Source organism: Salarias fasciatus, chromosome 23 (genome assembly GCF_902148845.1).
Source record: "Salarias fasciatus chromosome 23, fSalaFa1.1, whole genome shotgun sequence".
In the NCBI taxonomy this organism is placed as follows: Eukaryota; Metazoa; Chordata; class Actinopteri; order Blenniiformes; family Blenniidae; genus Salarias; species Salarias fasciatus.
In genome coordinates, this window is record NC_043766.1 from 19,967,750 (window position 1) to 19,987,707 (window position 19,958).

The window sequence follows — 19,958 nt, forward strand, 5'->3', positions numbered from 1 at the left end:
CTTACTTCTTTAATCAAGCATGTTACATTTTAATGGTGTTACATGCTTAAATTTAATTTCTTTGTATTAAATCTGTTCTTGACAAGGATTTACCCCTGGGTATCGACATGTTGCCTCAACTATGTGTGTATGTGTTTGCAATGTACTTAAAAAGTTTAAATAAAACAGATTTAAAAAAAAGTTTGTTTGTTTGTTTTTTTGTTTGTTTGTTTGTTTGTTTGTGCATGTGTGTCACTTGCAGAATGTGACGGGTGATGGTTGGTTTGCCCCTCCCAACAAGAAGTCATAGCAGAACATTACAAGACTGATCACTGAGTCATCACCTGAAGGGCAAATGATTTGCTTTTTTTGCACTGAGATCGACAGAGAGATGAATGCAATGGGGACAGATCGAATGGAATGTTAAGATTTCTTTAAAAACTTGACAATGTATGCATGTACCTACTGTATCAATCCATTCACTGTTATGTAAAGAGGTCAGATTGTCCTTTCACTTGGGTGATATCGCCTGTTTCATATCTGGGTACTGGTTGCTACAATAATTCTGTTTATCTAAGGAATGTCAGAGTTCACATATTTCAAAGGCTACATTTAGACAATGAAACCAGAGGTGGAGCACGTGCATGGACATTCAACTAGAGCAGTGGGCCAAATCAGAGGTGACCTGAGACCTGGAATTGGCATCAGAAGTACTTAATGATGCAGTGCATGGCAATCAAGAGGCAAATTTCAATTTTAACAACGGGCTGCCTTGAGGTCAACCTTAATGCTGGAAAGATGTGAAGTATCACAACGAGAAAGGAACAGTCTATTCTGCAACTTCAACTGGTTTGATAGAGGAACTTGCTGATACATACACATTTATCTTAGGGAATAAGACCTCTTTATCTTTAAGTGTCCTGCAGACTGAGTAGAGGCTGTGGGAAACAACGCTTGCAAGTGTCATCCTGTTTTCCACACTGCCTGGGGGGGTCAGCAATTTTTTTTTCCCAAATCTTTTTATTGAACTTTTTTTTTTTAATTCTGACACACAAATGCAGTATCGAAAAGGCAAGAAGATCAAAACACAGTGAATTTTGCATGTCAAAAAAAAAAGAAAATAGAAAATAGAAATAGTAAATGAACGCATAAAAAATCCAGAACATAGAAAAACAGAAAAAAAGGCAATATAGAAAAAGAAAAAGGGGAAACAAAAATACAATATCCCTAACAGAAGCCACCCTAAACAGACCCACTCTCACACACATTCATCCATCGCATTTTACAAACATTATGTTGAAGTAAGTAATTATATTGCATTCAGGTTTTATTCATCTAGATCAAAGGGAATATCTACAAGTGATATTTGTTTTAAAAATGGATCCCATGTGCTATGAAAAGATTTAATAGAACCATTAAGGGAAAATCTCAACTTCTCCAGTCTTAGGTTGCAAAGTACTTCTTTGACTCATCGGTCAGCAAATGTTTTTTGCACTGAATGCTGTATATACATGTCTACATTTCTTTTATACAGACAGTTGAAAGAAAAAAAAATTCAGGAAGTAGTTGATCAATGCTGTGTCATCTAAGCAGTACTTTTAGTTTTCCTTTCATCAATATCTAGAACTATCTAAATAATAGCTGAATTTAGCAAACTGACATGGGCTCATTTGATTAGCTAGTTATTTACAAATTCAATTGACTATTTGATCCCTATCATTGCCAATCTGAGTTTCAAATTACAGACAATGCAAAGTGAGCACATTTCATGGTATTCCTCAATGAGGAATCCTCACTGTTAGTGTGTGAATGTTTATGTGAATGAGTGGAAGGCAATCAACAATTCGTGCTTTGATACTGCTACAATTTTCAGTGAAGTTTTTGAGAATCATAAAACATACCAAAATGTGTAAAAAACATTTGAAAATATGATTGTTATCCAAGAAAATGTTACAATTATCCTTATTTAGAATGGGTGCACTTTAGATTACCATAATCTCATGGCCTCCTCACAGTGTTGTTCTACAGTAGCTATACTGTAAATTATTACAATTATTTCCAATGTGTTGATTAAGGTAATTTGATGAATGACTCTTTTTTTTTTTTCCAACCTGTATTTTTACAGATAGTCTCATTAAGACCCAGGTTCTCATTTTCAAGAGCGGCCTGTTCAGGATGGGCAACAGCAAACACAAAGCTACAAACAAACAATTCAACAGGACAAGCACCTAAAACGAGTAACATACTGGGTGCAGGTATTAAGTGTCAAGGAGAGAAGCATGTAGGAACATGTGCAGACTGCCATAGATCTTCTCAGCATTCTTCATACCAGTAATTTAAAGTAACCAAGAGGAACCAAGCTGGACACGCGGAGCTCCTGCTGAAGTGTATTCCAGGATGCAGGAGCAGAGCAGCACTGAGGGGATGGTGAGAGCGAAGTAATCCAGGGACTAGTTATGAAAACTTGCCAGATCCGTAACAGGGTTCCCACCACCGTTTTCATCCCTATGGGTTTAGTCGTTTCAATTCTTCTTGCTATTTTCACTGTGAATTTGGCTTTCAACTGCTCGGTTGAAGTTGCTGTGACTCAGGAACCACCCTGTTCCTCTGTATGACGGAATGACGGAGGAGTACGCAAAAAATAAAAGAAAAGAAAATCATGTGTCATAGATTTATTTTTCTTTAATATTATTTTTTAAACTGCATGATAGCTGAACAGTATCCAGTTCTGAACCCTGCCACATTCATCAGCTTTAGTTTAAAACTGTAACTATCATATCAGGGCATGCAGCTGCAGCTCCACCTGTGGGTTCAGGAGTAATGAGGGGTTTGAGCTCACTGGACAGAAACAATATGCTGTGACGATAATGGATTGCAGATGGATAGTGTCTCAGTAGGCAGAGGTAAAATTGCTTTCAATGCCTCCACAAATTATTTGCAAACTATGCAGTGTCTTAAACACCATATATAGCCACTAAAATCAAAAATTATATGAAAGGCTATCTTCTGAGCAGGACAAATGTGACACTCTCAGCTTTCACTTTTCACGGGTCCTTCTATCTTTTTCTGTAATACATGAACTCTGGTGACAGGTTGGCACAATATTATTTTCTCAATGAGTTGTCACTTCCTGCCCAGACTGTAAACCAGCACACCTGTCATCACTTCACTTCACACTCATTTATGTCTGTACCTAGAAAACAATATTGTGATCTAGCAGGGTTAGGAAGTGGCGTTTTCCTTCACTGTAAATGATCCTTCACTGATTACTCATAGCACCACCTAATGCTCAAATCATGCTTGTGAAAATGTTGTCATAACAACGAGTTGTTTATTCTGGCCTGATTTATGATCGGCATTGTATGGACTTTGTCTGATTTATATCTGTGTCCCGCCTCAGTCACAAAAATGCTCAGCCATTCCGGCAATGGGAAATGTGACAGATGTTCTCCTTTCTCTCACAGTATAACTTTGTCTACTAGGGCTGCTGGAGGTTACACAGTCTGTCTGGCCTCAACACACTGGAACTCTGTCCTAATGCACAGGTAGGAGACACATTATTTATGGGCTCTTTACCTACACCAGAGTATAAAAATTACTTATTTTTCTAATAAATAACAGCTTTTCATTGTTGTTGCTGCTGTTGTATTTCTTCTTGGTACAGAGTGTGACGGTGTGCTCCATCCAATGCCAAACGGCAATGCAAACAAATGATAGGAGAACACAGCAATGAGCCAGCAAGCTAATTTGTTCAATGCCAAGATGGATTTGATCTTATTGTTACAAACTTGGCTAAATGTCCTTTGCAGGGTAGGTGGAGTCACACACTTCCTCTTTCTAAGGGTATGACAGCATGACCAAGTTCCAAGGATTTAATACAAATTAAAAAAAAGTCTGATATCTTTCTCATAATATGTTGATGTCATTAATAAGCACTTCAACTTCAGTTTTCATTCGTTATCTTTTCCGTTCTTTGTTCCCATTCAGCAAATAGGTGTGCCAGACTGACCTCTCCTCAATCTGCTCTTGTCCTCATTGTGGAGGGTCGGCTTTGGATCCCAGTGCACAACAACCTGTGAAGAGGGAATTGTTTTCAGTGGGACTGCTGACACTGAGCAGCAAGTGGAGCAGACATCTCTCAATGCCACGGCACGATATACATGCAAACATTTGGAATGGAATTTTCAACAAAGCAATTGGTTTTTAAAACATGATTTATTTTCCTTTACAGTGACATATTGTCTCCCAGCTAGAAGACGTCCCACTCTGAGCTCTCTTCTCCCCCTTGTCTCCTTAGTCTGCTCTAAATCCCCATGGGGAGTTCATATTTGCTTCTCAGTGCATGTTGAGCTGTGAAGATGGTTTTGTGCTAAGTGGCTAAAACAGAGTGAAATTCTTTTGAAACATGTCAAAGTGATACACCGCTTTGCTGGGGTAAAACCAGTACTTATATGAAATAGAATTCATATATCTACAAAGACATTTTACTGCCCAAAAGATGCCCCGCTCTCTGCTGTCCTCTTCATGGATCCTTGGTGTGCTCTGATCGTTACGGGGTAGGGGTGTCAAACTCAAATCCTGGAGGGCCGCAGCTCTGCGCGCTTTCCATGTTTCCCTGCTTCAGCATGGCTGGCTGTAATGAGGCTTCTTATCGGGCTTTCTGTTGAACTTAGTGATGGGATGGTGTGTTGAAGCAGGAAGACATGGAAAACATGCAGGGCTGCAGTCACACAGGATCTGAGTTCAACACCCCTGTGCAGCATGAGGGATTCAGTTTTAGTTCTTGATGCGCATAAACCTGTGAAAATGTCTTCCCTCTGTATATCTCTAAAGCCACATGGAGCAAATACATTTTGCACTGTCCCGGTAAAGAAACAAAATATGCTTATCATGTGATTCCTCTTGTCACATGTCACAAGTTGTAGCATTATTAAAAATCTATGTTATATATTTTCATGCATTAGATAAAGACAGGGGAAGTGTTTCCTCTTGCTTGGGAAAACAGATAATTGTCCTCATCGATAAAACATTTGATGGCCACAGTATTGATTGCTCATGAGGTTTTTGTCTGAATTACTGAATTACAGTGACAAGGAATTTCTAATGTGGGTTTTTTTTTTTTTTTAATATTTTAGGTTTTTTTTTTTTGTTTTGTTTTTTTTACTGTTTTTTTATTTTATTTTCAACTGTTTTTTTTTCTCTGTGACACTTGTTCTCATTTTGAAGAGAGACCTGTTATTCTGTATTCTTATCTACAGCTCGTTGTTGCCCCCTACTGGCCGAGGCACCACTTCGTGGAGAATGACCTGCAGTGACATGAACTTTCATTTAGTTATGACTCTTTGAATGCAGTGATGATTTCAGGTCAAGGGAACATCAACAACAAGTGGATCTGGCCTTTCACTTGGTCTTGGAGCGACAACTTGTCTCAATGTCCAGGAAGTTTCCCAATAAATCTGATAATTGATTTCAACAAATGTTATTATTGACTGACTATGATTGAAATCAAACGAGAAAGGTTTTCCTCCTGTTCATTGTATGCCAACAAGAACTGTCATGGTGCTGTATTGTGACATTGGCTTTATCTCTTGTTGTGCTACTTGACTTGGTTGGACTGGCTTTGTGGGTAATGAGAGTGAAGGGGAAATATACTGTCACTAATTCAAACATGTGCACATGCTGGACACAGAGCATGTGATTTGATTAACGATCTTGTGACCGTTAAAGAAACAAACAGTCCTGTCTGATGCCATTGCATTGCATGCAGTCAAGCATTTGAATTCTGATTTGTTGCTCTTCATTGAGACTTGACTGTACTTGATATCAACATACAAAAGTGTAACCCTAACAAGAGTAAATCCACAAGTCCAAAGTAGTTAAACTGACTGAATGAAGTTCACATGTATGACCGTGTTTCACTGCAACAATGTCGACTTCTTCATACTGTTAAAGACAATTCCACATGCACATACAGCACATGACAATAACAACAGACCAACTCTACTGTGGTTGTTTGACTGTCAGTGTTTTCCTGAGAAATAAGACACTTTCATTTTAAGTTTAAATGTTACATTTTTAAGTTGATCAGTTGCTCTTTTTGGGTTCAAGTTACTGAGCAAAAGTAGTCATCAAGCAGGAATGTGCTTGACTAAAATTTTCATACTTACTGCTTTAAAATAGGTATCTGTCCTATGACACAGTGCATGTATAATGCTGTTTAAACTTGAGTGTAGTATATTTTGTTTTTGTCCAATTTGTATCCTAATTATTTGTCAATTATCAAACTATGAAAAATTCATGAAAAGACAAAATCAAATCCTTTTTGGTTTGATTCCAATATTTTTTTCATTCCATACCAATGTTATATGAATCACAAAGGGCCACAAATTACTGTTTTTTCAACAATGCGCCATGTCATGTGGCAGAATGTGGGATTACCTGATCTTACCATCGCCTCAGTCGCAGCTCCCTTTACCAACATTTGACACGTACATACTGTTGGGTCAGTTGAGAAGTGGTGGTGGTGGTGTGTGGTGTGTGGTGTGTGTGTGTGTGTGTGTGTGTGTGTGTGTGTGTGTGTGTGTGTGTGTGTGTGTGTGTGTGTGTGTCGGGGGGGATTGGAGCTTGCCAAACTGCCACAAAGTGTCAGTTTAGCACATTTAGTGAACAGAAAGGCAATATTGGAATGTAATTAGGAGGTGATCCATTATCAGCCTCAGCTCAATGTGTCTCGGCACTGGGCACTGATCCAACATTCGTATATATATATATATATATATATATATATATATATATATATATATATATATATATATATATATATATATATATATATATATATATATATATATATATATATATATATGAGAAGGTATTGCATCTTTCTTTTAAACATTAAACATCTTAATTTTACATGCATCAGCCTGATGTATAAATCAGAAATGGAAATTTTATTACATAGGCAATATAAACATGTGTTTATTTGTTCCATTTCATAAGCTGATTGTTATATTTATGTGCTGGAAAAAGGCCTTAGGAGTATCTTCAGCAAAGCATGCGCATCTGTCTTGGCACTGCAACAGCATGAAGCCAATTATAGCAGTTAAAAGACAGAGGGTTTGTGGCCTGCAGTTGGCATGAGAGGTGCAATAAATAACCGAACTGTTGACAGGAAACTGTTTGGCTACCATCAGAATAATAATGAGGTTATTGCTACCTGCTGTGACCGTATGATCACGGCTTGAGTTCCTTTTCTTTTTTTTTCTATCCTACCCATTGTGGCTGGCAACCGTATATGCATGCCAACTGTGCGCAGAATTGCACATAAGAAGGGAAAAGGCCCTGCAGGTGACTACCTTGGCTTTCTTCCCTGATATTTAAGTCTGCTTTGTTTTTTTTTTTCTCTCCCCTCATCTAACCAAAGAAACAAGGAAATGCATTATGATCCTTCAGGCCCTACAACAAAGAGTGGTGTTCCTCCTAACACATGAGTATGCACACATGCACATGCCAGCAGACACTTAGAGCAGATACAGAAACAGATATGAACGGACTCACAGAAACACACAGAAGTATAGTCTGCTGCACACTTCTTTAACTTTGGTTGGCAGTAGCGTACTACGGTGACAGACAGTTAGATTGTTCCTGACCATTGACTTGCACTCTCTGCTCTCTAAGGTCTGATTTCATAGTGGGAAATATGAGATGGGTCCAGGAGAGGGTTCATGGCTGGGGCAAGGAGGCACTGCATACAGTGGAGCTTCATATCTCAGTGTCACCCTGGGCATTCTCCCGACACAGCTTTCAGCCCCTCCGTTGTCTGGAGCCCCCTCCGTGGATTTTCTCAAACTCCCTTCCCAGGATTGGTGCATTCCAGCTGGGCATAGTGCCTGGGTGGTCCCCCCTCCTGTCCTCTTTGACTGGAGGAAGGAAAAGGCAGAAAAATGCATCAAGGGCCTTTGACCGTGAGGAGCACAATGTGAGCGTTGATGATGGCGGCGAGGATGTGATGCTTACCTGCCACTGACCCATACGGCTGTCATAGCCCAGCATTTTACAATCTGATGATCCACCCAACAGCCAGGGGAAGATGTCTCACTGACCCGTCACCTAGATTGGACCGATAAGTGCTGAGGATGGACTGACCCAACTGTAACCTTTTGCATGAATGCCCCGTCTTTATCCCAACAAATCAGCCGGTGCTTCATATTAACGTCAAACAGTTTCACAGTTTCAAATTTGCTTTTATTTATGTTGATTCATTCTTAAGGAATACACAGCAAACACACTCATTGTGAGAATAAATACAGACACACGCCCAAACAATTATTTACATGAGTAGATGCTGTTATGCTCCCATGATGTAACATTCAAACGTAAGGACGGAGGTCCGACAGTATCATGCATATGCAGAAGACAACAAGGAGCTTGTGCTGTACAGAGGGGACTGTAGCATATACGAGGCAGCAGTGTTATCATGTTTGTATAGAGGTGAATACGGTATATTGCAGGTATCACAGTGTGTCCATTTCCCCTTCTAGCGTTTCACATCCACTTGCTCAACTATCTTAAGACTGTGGTAATATATGAGGTCAACGTCGTACTTGCACATTGCAGAAATTAGAACAAGTTCTCACTGAGCTCGATCTCAGCCTTCAGGAGGTGAAGTATGAGTCCTGCATGGAGTAGAGGCGGTCGATGGGAGTGAGCGGAGAAGAGTCACCCAAGGAGAGGCAGTCGCTGTCGGTAACATGACATAGAGGGTCTCTGTCCATGTCACCGTACAAGCACTTAAAACCTGAAAGAGACACACCACAATCAATAGATATGATCAAACATTTAGTGTACAGTCTGCATAATTTTTTATCAGTTATACACAAAAGAGTGATTTGGTTTGGTTGTCATTTCAACCATTTGTGGGGATGGAAGAACCCTTTATACATTTTTGTTTTTATATTTTTTTTTTTTTGGGGGGGGGGCAGGAGGTTTAGGATCCACAAAAAGGTCAGAAACTGAAAACACATTTCATTATGCTCATTCAATAGCATACCAGTTACACTGTGTGTCTTCTGGGTCTTTGACCTACAGTATATGTGCAAAGCAGCACAATACATTTTAGAAACAACATTAAGCTCTTTGCTTCACTTCCAATTATTTTCTTGAAAATTGAAGGACAATTTAAAACATCAAAATCAACCAATAATTTTTCAAAATAAATTCAGGAAAAGTTTTATTCACAATCTCAGTTTGTGTTGTTGTAGCTATTGTCATGATAGACACAGATTTTCCCTGTAAGCCCAGCGAAAAAGTGTTTCTCTCTTACTTTGTCTGACATCTAAAGAATTATAATCAGTATAAATAAGATAAATACAATAATATGTATAAAAAATTAGGAACATGTGTCAAACTGGCTGAGGCAGTCTTTGTATGGTGGATGTGTTGCAGTCCAGAGGCAGGAGTTGGAGGAGGGAGGTAGTGGACAGAGTTCAGCATCCTGACAGGCTGGGGGGTGAAACAGCCTGGTGAAGCAGGCCTGGAGGCCCCAGTACCGTTTGCTCAATGGCAGGAGACTGAGAACAGGGTGCAACGGTTGGGAGGTTTCACCGACGATATGAGAGCCTCAGCAAGTGGGGGAAATATCTATGTGGGGGGGGGGGGGGGGGGGGGGGGGGGGGGGGGGGGGGGGCACTGTTGTGCAAGATGTGTAAATATGTAAATTAGAGCTCAGAAAAACAGAATGAAGAAGCAGTTTGCAAATAATAATAAACACAACCCTACAGTGTGTCTGCATTTTTTCTTTTTTCTTTTTACCATAAGGATGCATGTGATCCCCTGGCATCTGAGGTGGAGTAAGACCCTGTCTGAAGGGGTCTGTGTCCCAGTCCTGCTGCTCCAGTGTGGTGAATCCCATCTGCTGCTGCTGCTGCTGCTGCATATGCCCGTAAGAAGACCCAAGGCGCTTCATCTCGGAGGTCAAACTGCCACAGGAGGGTGCTGTGGAGTGGAGATGTGAAAGCTTTTGTTCTCCACATGTTGCTGGTCATCACTAGATCCTTTTCCTGACAAAGGTAGTGTTTCAAAACTCCCAGACGGGATATTTCATTCAGAACACTTTCATCAGGATTTGGCATGCAACACACTGACACGAAAATGCACCACTAATACAAAACAAGACATTTTTCAGGTAGCATAATAACCTGTTTGATGTGAGGGGTGTTCACACTGCTCCTGAGTCTGCTGTTGTTCCTGTTGCTGTTGCCTCCTGGCCAGTTTCTTCATCTACAAACATGCACAATCATGTATTAAAGCTCCACACACACGCAGGCTGCTACTGTAAAATGTCCTCTCTCCTCCACCACCCAGGCACATGCTCTTGTACGTGCAATTGCAAAGTATTAATATTGGGATAAAGGACATCTTTCAGTGGGAGGAGGGAAGCCACACATGAGCCCACTTTGTGAGGAAATATTGGATTTAATCTACAATGATCTCTCTGTGAGATGTCATCAGTTTCCTGTATGAGGAGATAACCAGGCTGATTTCCACTCTGGCTTACAAACACGGTGCCGAAAGAGTGCTTTTATTAGCAGTACATATGACTGCGTGTGTGTGTGTGTGTGTGTGTGTGTGTGTGTGTGTGTGTGTGTGTGTGTGTGTGTGTGTGTGTGGGTGTGTGTGTGTGTGTGTGTACTTTGCATTACTTTGGCTCTTTGGTTCTGGAACCAGACCTGCACAACCCGGACGCTCAGACCAGTTTCTGCTGCCAAGGTCTCTCTTACCTTGGATTAAGAGTTAGACGAGAGAGAGAGAGAGAGAGAGAGAGAGAGAGAGAGAGAGAGAGAGAGAGAGAGAGAGAGAGAGAGAGAGAGTCATTTCAAGGTTAAAAATCAGCATTACTTTGTCACTGTTTTTTAAAGGGACTTTTTTCTTCTTCCTTTTTTTCCATACTTTTCACAAGTTATTTGGGTTTATTGAAATGCCACCACAGTGGTACTATTTTACTTTATCTTTAGAAAAGTACAACAAATATCAGAAATCTTTTCACAGTTTTTCAAGAATAATTATCTGAAGACAAGCGAGTCTAAGATCAGCAATAAATACAACATGGACATATTTCAAATAACTCAAACACACATCTGTGATTAAAATTCAAACATGAAAGATTAATATTGTGATGCATGTGTAAGATTAATTTTGCTGTTAGTAAACACACACACACACACACACACACACACACACACACACACACACACACACACACACACACACACACACACACACACACACACACACACACACACACACACACACTTTACCTTTCGGCAAGGCTTAGACGAGACCTCAAAAGATGCTTTAAAAGTTCTTCTTTGTTGAGTGGTCAAAATCGTTCGGGGCCTTTTGGGACGTTTGCTGTCTGTGTCCTCGGATCTAACTCGTCTGCCTGGAATTCTCCCAGGTTCTTCCTCTTCATCTTCATCACCACTTTTACCTGGAGGGAAGACGCAGTAGCTCAGATATTCTTATAGAAACAAAAATCAAATGGTGTGAAGTAGGCTTTCACAATTAAAAAAGAAAAAAAAGGTAATCTCTGATATAAGCTGATAAGTTGTTGATGCATTTTCATAGCCATGATGTTTTAGTTAATGTGATTGTTAATTTTTTTAAATTCCTGCTATTCTTGAGGGTCATTTTTTCGTCAAAGTCACAAAAGGAAAAAAAAAAAACAATAATGAAAAGTGATTTTAACAAAATTTCAACCTTGTCCCAGATGGAAATTGTACAAAATTAATGTAAAGTTAAAAGTATTTTGAAGATGAAAATATCATGTATGTTGTTTTTCAAATACATTTTTGAAACACACCGTGTTTTTTTATTATTAGGTTGGTGGCTTTAAATCTCATTGATTCTTGTGTTTATTTTAATCAGTTCTCATTTCTTTACTTTAAAAGAGATTCTGCACACACACAAAAAAAAAAGGATTCTGTGGTCCTCTTAATGATCAGATTTAGCTTTTCCTTAGATTTCTTTGCAATCTAAAGACTAAATGTAGGACTGATGTTAGATAGGAAGTTTTATCTTTCACATATTTTCTGAAAAGAAAAAACAAAACAAGACTATCAAAACAAGGATAGATACAGATAAACAATACTAATACTAATACTAATACTAATACTAATACTAATAAAAAAGACATCTAAAAGCATGTACAGTGCGTACCTGAGTCAGAGGAGGTAGGACTGGTCAGACACTGGTGGTAGTCCTCTCTAGCACACAGTAACTGTCCCTCCCTGAGGACACAGCGGTCTCCGGTCTGCAGGCGGGAGGAACAGACGCTGCAGGTGAAGCAGCGCAGGTGGAACACAGCGGCCCCCCGCACGCATCACCAGCTCTGCAGGGGAGATGGCCTCCGTGCAGCCACCGCAGCGCACGGCAAACAGACTAGAAAGGGACAAAGAGAGGGGCAGGCACAAACAGAGAGAAATTGGAAGGCTTTGTTAGTACGAGTGTGTTGGTGCCTTTGTGTGCTGGGGGCACTTGAGCGCCTGTCACACCTCACACTTTAAGAAGATGGGGCTTCATGGGAAAAAAACACGGCCTGGTAGACTTGGGGAATGTTGCTGAGTCGAGTTGTCACTCAAAACGACGGCCAGGGTGACTTCTCCCCTTTTTTCCTACTCCTTCTCCAAACCCGTCCACTCAGACACATACCCTTAGCATGGCGGGTGTGTATCTTAGCGCCTGGCAACCAGGACTGGTGGGCTTAGCCTCAGAAACTGTTGCCGTGGCTCCGACTGCCGTGTCCGAGGCTGCGCTCCTGGGGACTTAGGAGAAAGGCTCTCGGCAGGCCATGGCTCCAGGCAGAGGGGGGGAATCAGATCTCCTGGTGGGAGAGACTGAGCCACTGGTCCCAGGAATTATCTGTGGAATTATCCCTAAGACTGCTTAACCAGAGTTGGACAAAGACCGAGCCAGCCCCCAAGCAGCAGGACTATTGTCCGCTGGCTGGCACCGCCACATTTTGGGTCTGTCACGCAGGATGATGCGTCATCATTCTGTATCTGGCGTTTGTCTCCAGACCTGACTGGGTCACCAGACCAGTCAGCGCGGAGGCATGAGAAAGTGACAGCTTCTCTTTTCACCTAAAAATAGCACCCTTCGCCCGTGATGGAAACCTCTGAGCATTCTTAATACGAAAAGGATGAAAATAAGAATTAGAATAAGAATAAAGAATCGCTTGACTGTGGAAATCAAATACACACATTAATGTAATTTTAAGGTGAAAAACAAATAATGACGGCTGCCATAAACACAACTGCAAGCACTGGAGAGCTTGGTCCGCATCCTTTTTTTTTTAATGTGGTGGGAAGGCAAGATCATCTGGATCCCCCCATCGTCCAATCTAATAGCACTTCTGTAATTAATGTACATGAAATTATGCATTTATAAAGCTCTGAAACTTTCAAATGAAATGCATGAAGTATTCCCTTCTATTCTTCATAGGGAGCTGAAAGTGAGCCACCCCTCCAGCCCCCCCCCCCCCCCCCCCTACACACACACACACACACACACACACACACACAAAAAAATCACTCCTGTGAAATTTTTATTGTCCCAGCTGTCATTAATATGTATTTTCTGATTTTCTGTTCTCATGCTTGATTTTCACCCCAACAACACATTATTAACATTGAATGAATTGCACGTGTTGCATTCCGTGGTACATTTATGGAGTATAATCTTTGTTTTTAGTGAATTTTAGTTCTGATTTTAATAATCTGAAAACAATTTTTTAAAAAAAATTCTTCGCTCCAAGTACTTGCAATACTGAGAAAAAGACATTACACAACAAAATAAGCAAAGAGAAAAAAGCATCAATAGTATAACCTCTGCCACATACGTGAGTATAAGCACAAATATTATCAGCATTTAAAAAAAATTGTAAATTAATTAATTTAACTTTTTTTCAGGTTTCAAATGCTAATTCGGCAGGATGTTTACAAACAAACAAAAGCTCAGACTAAACATTATGTAAACACTCACGCTGAGATGTCCCTGTCAAAAGGTCGAGAGCTGCAACATCCCAAAGCCAAACATTGCTGAAATCTCTCACTGTTGCTCAGGGATCACTATGGAAACACTAAAACCCCTTCCCAGAAGCTCAGGAGGGTCAGTCCGGCTGCTTGACCCATCCGAGTCGTCTGCCCCACAGTCTCAATGGTATGTGCTTTAATATGGCCAACATGCCACCAATGGCATGTGCATTCCTGTGGCAACACAAGATGCATCTACCAAATATTTCAAAAGAAGTGTGGCAGAGGAAATAACCAGAATACTTGAGGGTTTCTATGGTACATCAAAGTTGTTAGTTTAATGTCTAAAAATGATGCTGATGGTAAAGAAGCAATGATTGTAAATGATCATTCATGTTTCAAGGATTGCTTTTCCATTACATGCTTCATCCAGTTGTCTTATTATCTCCACTACTCTTAAGCGTTGTTAATGCAAAAGTAAGAGTACCTCCAATACTTATGGAGCAGCTTAGAGTGTTTAATATTTCAGAGTTTCCGCTGACATGATTGGCCCAGAGGCCCCACCAGCAGAGCGGGAACACTCAGTCACGCTGCATTTAGGCATCGCGGTCAGTGACAACATCATTACAGTCAAATAAGTCAGCAAATGTTGCACTCTCGCACACTGACACACTGTCTGGGTAAATCGCTCTTAAAGTAGGAGCATAATAAGATGAGTGCTTAGCAGAAAGGAATACACATGCGCATAATAGTCCTCAATGCCCTCCACTCACATTGTTCCTGCCCCGACTTCAGCGCTGACCTTTGACAGTAAGGAAAACAGACTGCTGGTCTGGTGGACAAGCAGAGAGACAGATCTGGTTTCTGGATCAGGTTAACCTGGATCCTTTGCTGAACACACACACACCAACGCAGGCTGTATATCAGATACAGATCTTCGGGTCAAGTGCACCGTCGGTCACGGTGTTGATCTGACGACCGATCTGCTGTCCAGTCCAGCTGCTCACCAAACTGTTCAGCCAACCTAAATCTACTGACAGTCCAGCCAAGCTAAACATCTCATTGTCAGACAAAAATTTGCATGTACCTCTATTAATTTACAATACAGTCTGCTGTGACTGCTGCAGGTCAGGCAACAACGAAATCCAGTAAAATATTATTGTAATTGTTTTTCTGTTAAATTCAAATATCCACTTGCACGGTCACTGAATTCATATACAGTATAATTAAACATAATTCTTATCGTTTGTCAAGAATTAAAATAACACATTCTGTTGCAGGAGACAGAAAAATACCCAGAAGTCATCCATTTGCCTGTTATACTGCTTTTTTTTTTTTTAAACTTAGTGCTGGTGTTGCTGGATCTTACGGGTGGAGGCACGGTGCACCCTCGACAGGTCACCACTTCATCACAGAGCGAACAGGAATACAGTGAAACACACACACGCTAACACGCGTTCACAAAAACGGGCAATTTCTTGAGAGCCAGCAATGAACCTCAAAGGAATGTTTTAGGAGAGTAAACCAGCATTCTGAGGGAAAAACCACACAGAGGGGGGTGCATGCAAATTACACACCGACAAGTCTCAAAATCTGGAACTGAACCGGGGATATCACGGCGAGGCAAGAGCGCTAAACACAACAGGACTATCCGACCTTCCTCAGGCGCTTTTTGACTGAAGCAGTTGATTGATATAAATTGTGTATTAACGGTTGTCAAAAATTCTGCAGAACTTGGGTCAAAAAACAATGTCTAATAATGCTTGACTATAATGCCACAGTCCACGCCTTCGGAAGGTACCATAGGTAAATCACTCCATGAAAAGGCTAAATCCTGGTGATATGACTGAAACTGCAAGATTCCCACAAGAAAGACTCAGACAGGCAGTACCGCATGTGGGAAGAGACAAATGTTGTCAGTGTATGGATGAATCACACTCGCTCAGTTTCAAAAGAGGAGAGAAAGCGGGACGTAGTTTGTTTGGTGAGAAAAGGGGGGCAGAAAAACAACCAGCGCTGGCACGGTTTTAAAACCCTGGTTCTGGACCAAAGTGGTCCTCATGTGTGACTGGGTGTCTTAACCACAGACAGGGCAGCGGGGAGGGTTGAGGGTGATGGTGGGCTCCGAGGTGGAGCTTTGGCACCAGGCCTCCTGCTAATTGGTCAGGTCAGATATCTCACGGTCGGCTGGGCGTTGTCCCATTGCTCAACACAAGCGCTGCTGTGAGAAGAGCGTTCCAGATGCCATGGCACATAGCGCCAGGGCTCATGGAGCGCACTGTCCCCCAAAATAAGCTTACACCATCCTCACCATCTCTTATAGGGATGCAGCAGACCTTCTGACATATGGCTCTACTCTCCTAATTACCGCCCAGCGTTACTATTGTCTCCACAGATCAGACACAGCACTTCCATTTGATTGTTTTAGAAGACTCTACACTGACATCCGTTATTCCTTCAACAAGATCTGGTGAACAGAAAAATTGTGATTTTGCATTTTCTAACTCTGTGTGAAAAATACATACAGTCTGCACTTCAGATGGCAATACAATGCTTTTCATTTGACTAAAATAATATGGTTGAGAGGGTTTTGAAACACTGTATGCAGTCTAAATTCGACTGCGTGCCTGCCTGTTTGGCAAAACAGCCGCCAATAAATTGTTCAGAAATAATGCGACCTGCTGCCTTTTAAGGTGTGCTGCATCCTCCTCTTGGCACTTGTTTAGGTGAGAGCATATTTGGGAAAAACAATGAGTGGCTGACACGGTGGGCGAATCCGAGGGAGCTGGGCGATCACTGATTTTTTGTGTTGTTGTTATTATTTTTTTTAAAGGGTGGGTTGGGGGGGACCATATGTTGTCCCCAGCTTGCAGTTGCCACGCCAGTGGGCCTCAAAATTTTAACACATTTTGACAATGTGTCAGTTGAGCTCTACCCCTGGTTGTGTGTGAAGGTGTGACCGTGTTATTGTGTGTGTGTGTGTGTGTGTGTGTGTGTGTGTATGTGAGATATACAGTAGTTTTCTTACATTCCTGCCCGCTTGCCACCCTGTCCTCCTACAGTCACCTTGTTCTTTCAGTGCTCTGTGCCAAGTTCTCCTGGAAGTCAGCTTATACCTTGTAGGCACAAACGCTCATAACTACAGATGAAGTATCCAAAAAAGAAAAAAAAAAAAAAAAAAACGGGCCATACACAGCAATATGCAAGAATGGATAAATGTAATTATTAAGGAAAAAAAGATCCCCATTCGCACACACACACACACACACACACACACACACACACACACACACACACACACACACACACACACACACACAAGAATAGGGCTGCTTTCCTAGTTTCAAGGTCAAAGCTGGATATGGTCTCTGTTTTGTGTTTTGTACTGCATTTAACAGTTATGTATCATTGTATCATTTGTTTTTTGTTTTCCGATATGAATTGACAACAAAATTAAATCTGCTCCAACTTATAAAAGTTTACTTCTTGAAAAAAAAACTGACACCAAATTTATGTAAAAAAAAAAAACCAAAACCCTTTGGCCTGAAAGTTTATTTAAAAATAAACCCTGAATAATCAACTTTTCATAAATTAACCACTATTTCTTTTTGTTATGACTGGTGTGGTCAAACATCACTTCAAGAATCTTCTCAGTTCCGCACATAAAGTTATGTTTTGATATTATTACTATTACAGCTATCATAATAATAATAATACTTATTATTATTATTATTACCAAGTTTAAGTTTAGTATTTTCACGTGTTGCACCATGGGAAACCAAACAGTGAAACTACATTAGGGATGGACACTCACTCTTCATAGTCCCGCTTGCAGTAAAGTTTGCGGTCCCGCAAGAAGCAAGAGGTCCTGAGAGCGTCCCCGCACGCTGCGCACCTCACACACTCCTCGTGCCAGAGGCCGTCAGTGACCCTGAGCAGGAATCTGTCTGTGATGAGCCGCTGGCACCCGGAACACACCGCCCTCCTGCTCACATCTGCAGGATGGGAAAATCCTCCCATTAGATGATCGGTCGGAAGGACGAGGCATAAATACTACACAGTTAAAGTTCATCTATAATGACAGGAAAAAGTTAAATATTTATTCCTTTGTTGAATTTGGCAGACGATGATTTGCAGAGTTTCCAATTTGACTGAAACATTCACTGAAAACTGTGAAAAAAAAGGTCCAAACTCTAAATAAGAGCGCCTAAACTTTTTTTTCCCCTTCAAATCCAAGTAAAACTTTACAGTAATGCATCGATATCACATTTTAACACTCACCTAAGGATAAATCCGGTATGTCCACCATCCTCTGAAAAAAAAAGAACAGAAAAGAAGTCAAATAAAAATCATCTTTAAAACTGCAACAAAAAGTAATTTCTTAAAGCACAGCATTAAAAGTAGTTATCATCACTTAGTGAACTCATACCTGTCAGAAGCGATCTTGCAGATGGTCGGGACGTGTTTTGGTCTGAGCTCGCAGCTCCTCTCAGAGCATCTCCTGCCTTCCGAGAGCTGCTGCAACTTGCTGCTCGGACCAGAGAGCACAACAACTTTCTGCTGGAAGCTCCGGGCGACCTCTGCGAGTCCACTCTTATTGACTATAGGCTGTCTATCAATTATCCTATTAGGGGTGAACGGGAAGGAGAAAGAGAGAAAGCGAGAGACTTCCTTCCATGTGCAGGTGCGTGTTACCTCTCTCTCCCTCTCTCTCTCTCTTTCTCCCTCTCTCTCGCTCTGCCTTCCTCTCTCTCTCTCTCTCTCTCTCTCTCTCTCTCTCTCTCTCTCTCTCTCTCTCTCTCTCTCTCTCTTGTTCTCCCTATCTGTGCCTCTCTCCTTTTCTCTTTCTCCCCCTCTCTAAGTGATAAGCTTTAACCTATTGAGCCAAGTAAAGTCAGTTCATAAACTGCCCTGTATTTCGGTTGTTTAAAGAATACATTGGGGGGAACAAAATTCGACCAAAATTTGACAGAAAAAAAAACTACCCATGTGTAAAAACGTATGTACCGGTATTTAGGCATAAAAAGACAGATGTTAGCATAATATGGGAGAAATATGTAATCTGGTATTATTTTATAAAAACGAGCAGGACTACGTTTTAAAATACAAACTTTCACAGCAGACATGTGGCTTGCAGAAACACTTGAAGCCAAAAAAACCAAAACATTGGGGCAGGTGATGTGAATGTGCCAATGTTCCAAACACTTTTGGAACCTCGATCGGCATGGGGGCACAAACATGTTCATAACTGTACAACAATCCAACATCAACCTCACATCCATAAACAGACTGAACATCACAGTGGATATGTCCACATCCTGGGACTCCAAGTCAAAAGAACACCTAGAGGTAAGAGAGTGTAGCCTGGTAAACCAGACCCGCCCACTCCTCATCCACATTTGGATTTGGATTTGGGTTTAGGAGCCCATAGAAACTTCTTGCAGGGGGTGTCGGTTACTCATTTGACTGACAGCGCACTTCAGCCAATCAGCGCTTCAAAACAAACACGTCATCAACATGCGTTCGCTTCTCTCTAGCTTCCCTACACGCAAAGACACGCGAAAACGTCTTTTCCTGTCAGAAACTCACCAAGCGCAGACTCTTGCTCTTGCTTGATTGTTGTAATACTTGGTATTTTGGCTATAACTTTATTTATTGCGGGTTTCAGACTATGGTTAAAGTTAAAGTCCGTAATCTCCGCTCCGCGCAGTGATGGTGTCACTTCCGGTTTAGCCACCGGAATTCGCCAAAAAAAAAAAATTGAAAACAAAAAGCGGCAACGCTGATTGGCTCGGCCGTTTCACGACAGAGTGAAATCCCCTTCTATGGGCTCCTACCCAGACTGAGCCCAACTCCAAATTACAAATGTGGATGAGGAGTGGGCGGGGCTGGTTTACGACGCAAAAGAGAGTGACCAGAGGCCCCAGACATGGACCAGGACCAGAGGCT

The 19,958-nt window shown here is 41.2% G+C and overlaps 1 protein-coding gene across 1 annotated transcript; it reads right to left on the reverse strand.

Moving 5' to 3' along the window:
- Positions 1-8,395: 8,395 nt before the first annotated feature.
- On the reverse strand, positions 8,396-18,318 carry LOC115382058 (LIM homeobox transcription factor 1-alpha). The gene is given in 9 exon segments (XM_075410398.1): positions 8,396-8,776; positions 9,790-9,972; positions 10,176-10,257; positions 10,680-10,757; positions 11,295-11,467; positions 12,196-12,349; positions 12,351-12,417; positions 17,824-18,004; positions 18,291-18,318. Coding segments are annotated over 9 exon segments (1,089 nt in total). The 3' UTR covers positions 8,396-8,633.
- Between the last annotated feature and the right edge of the window lie 1,640 nt (positions 18,319-19,958).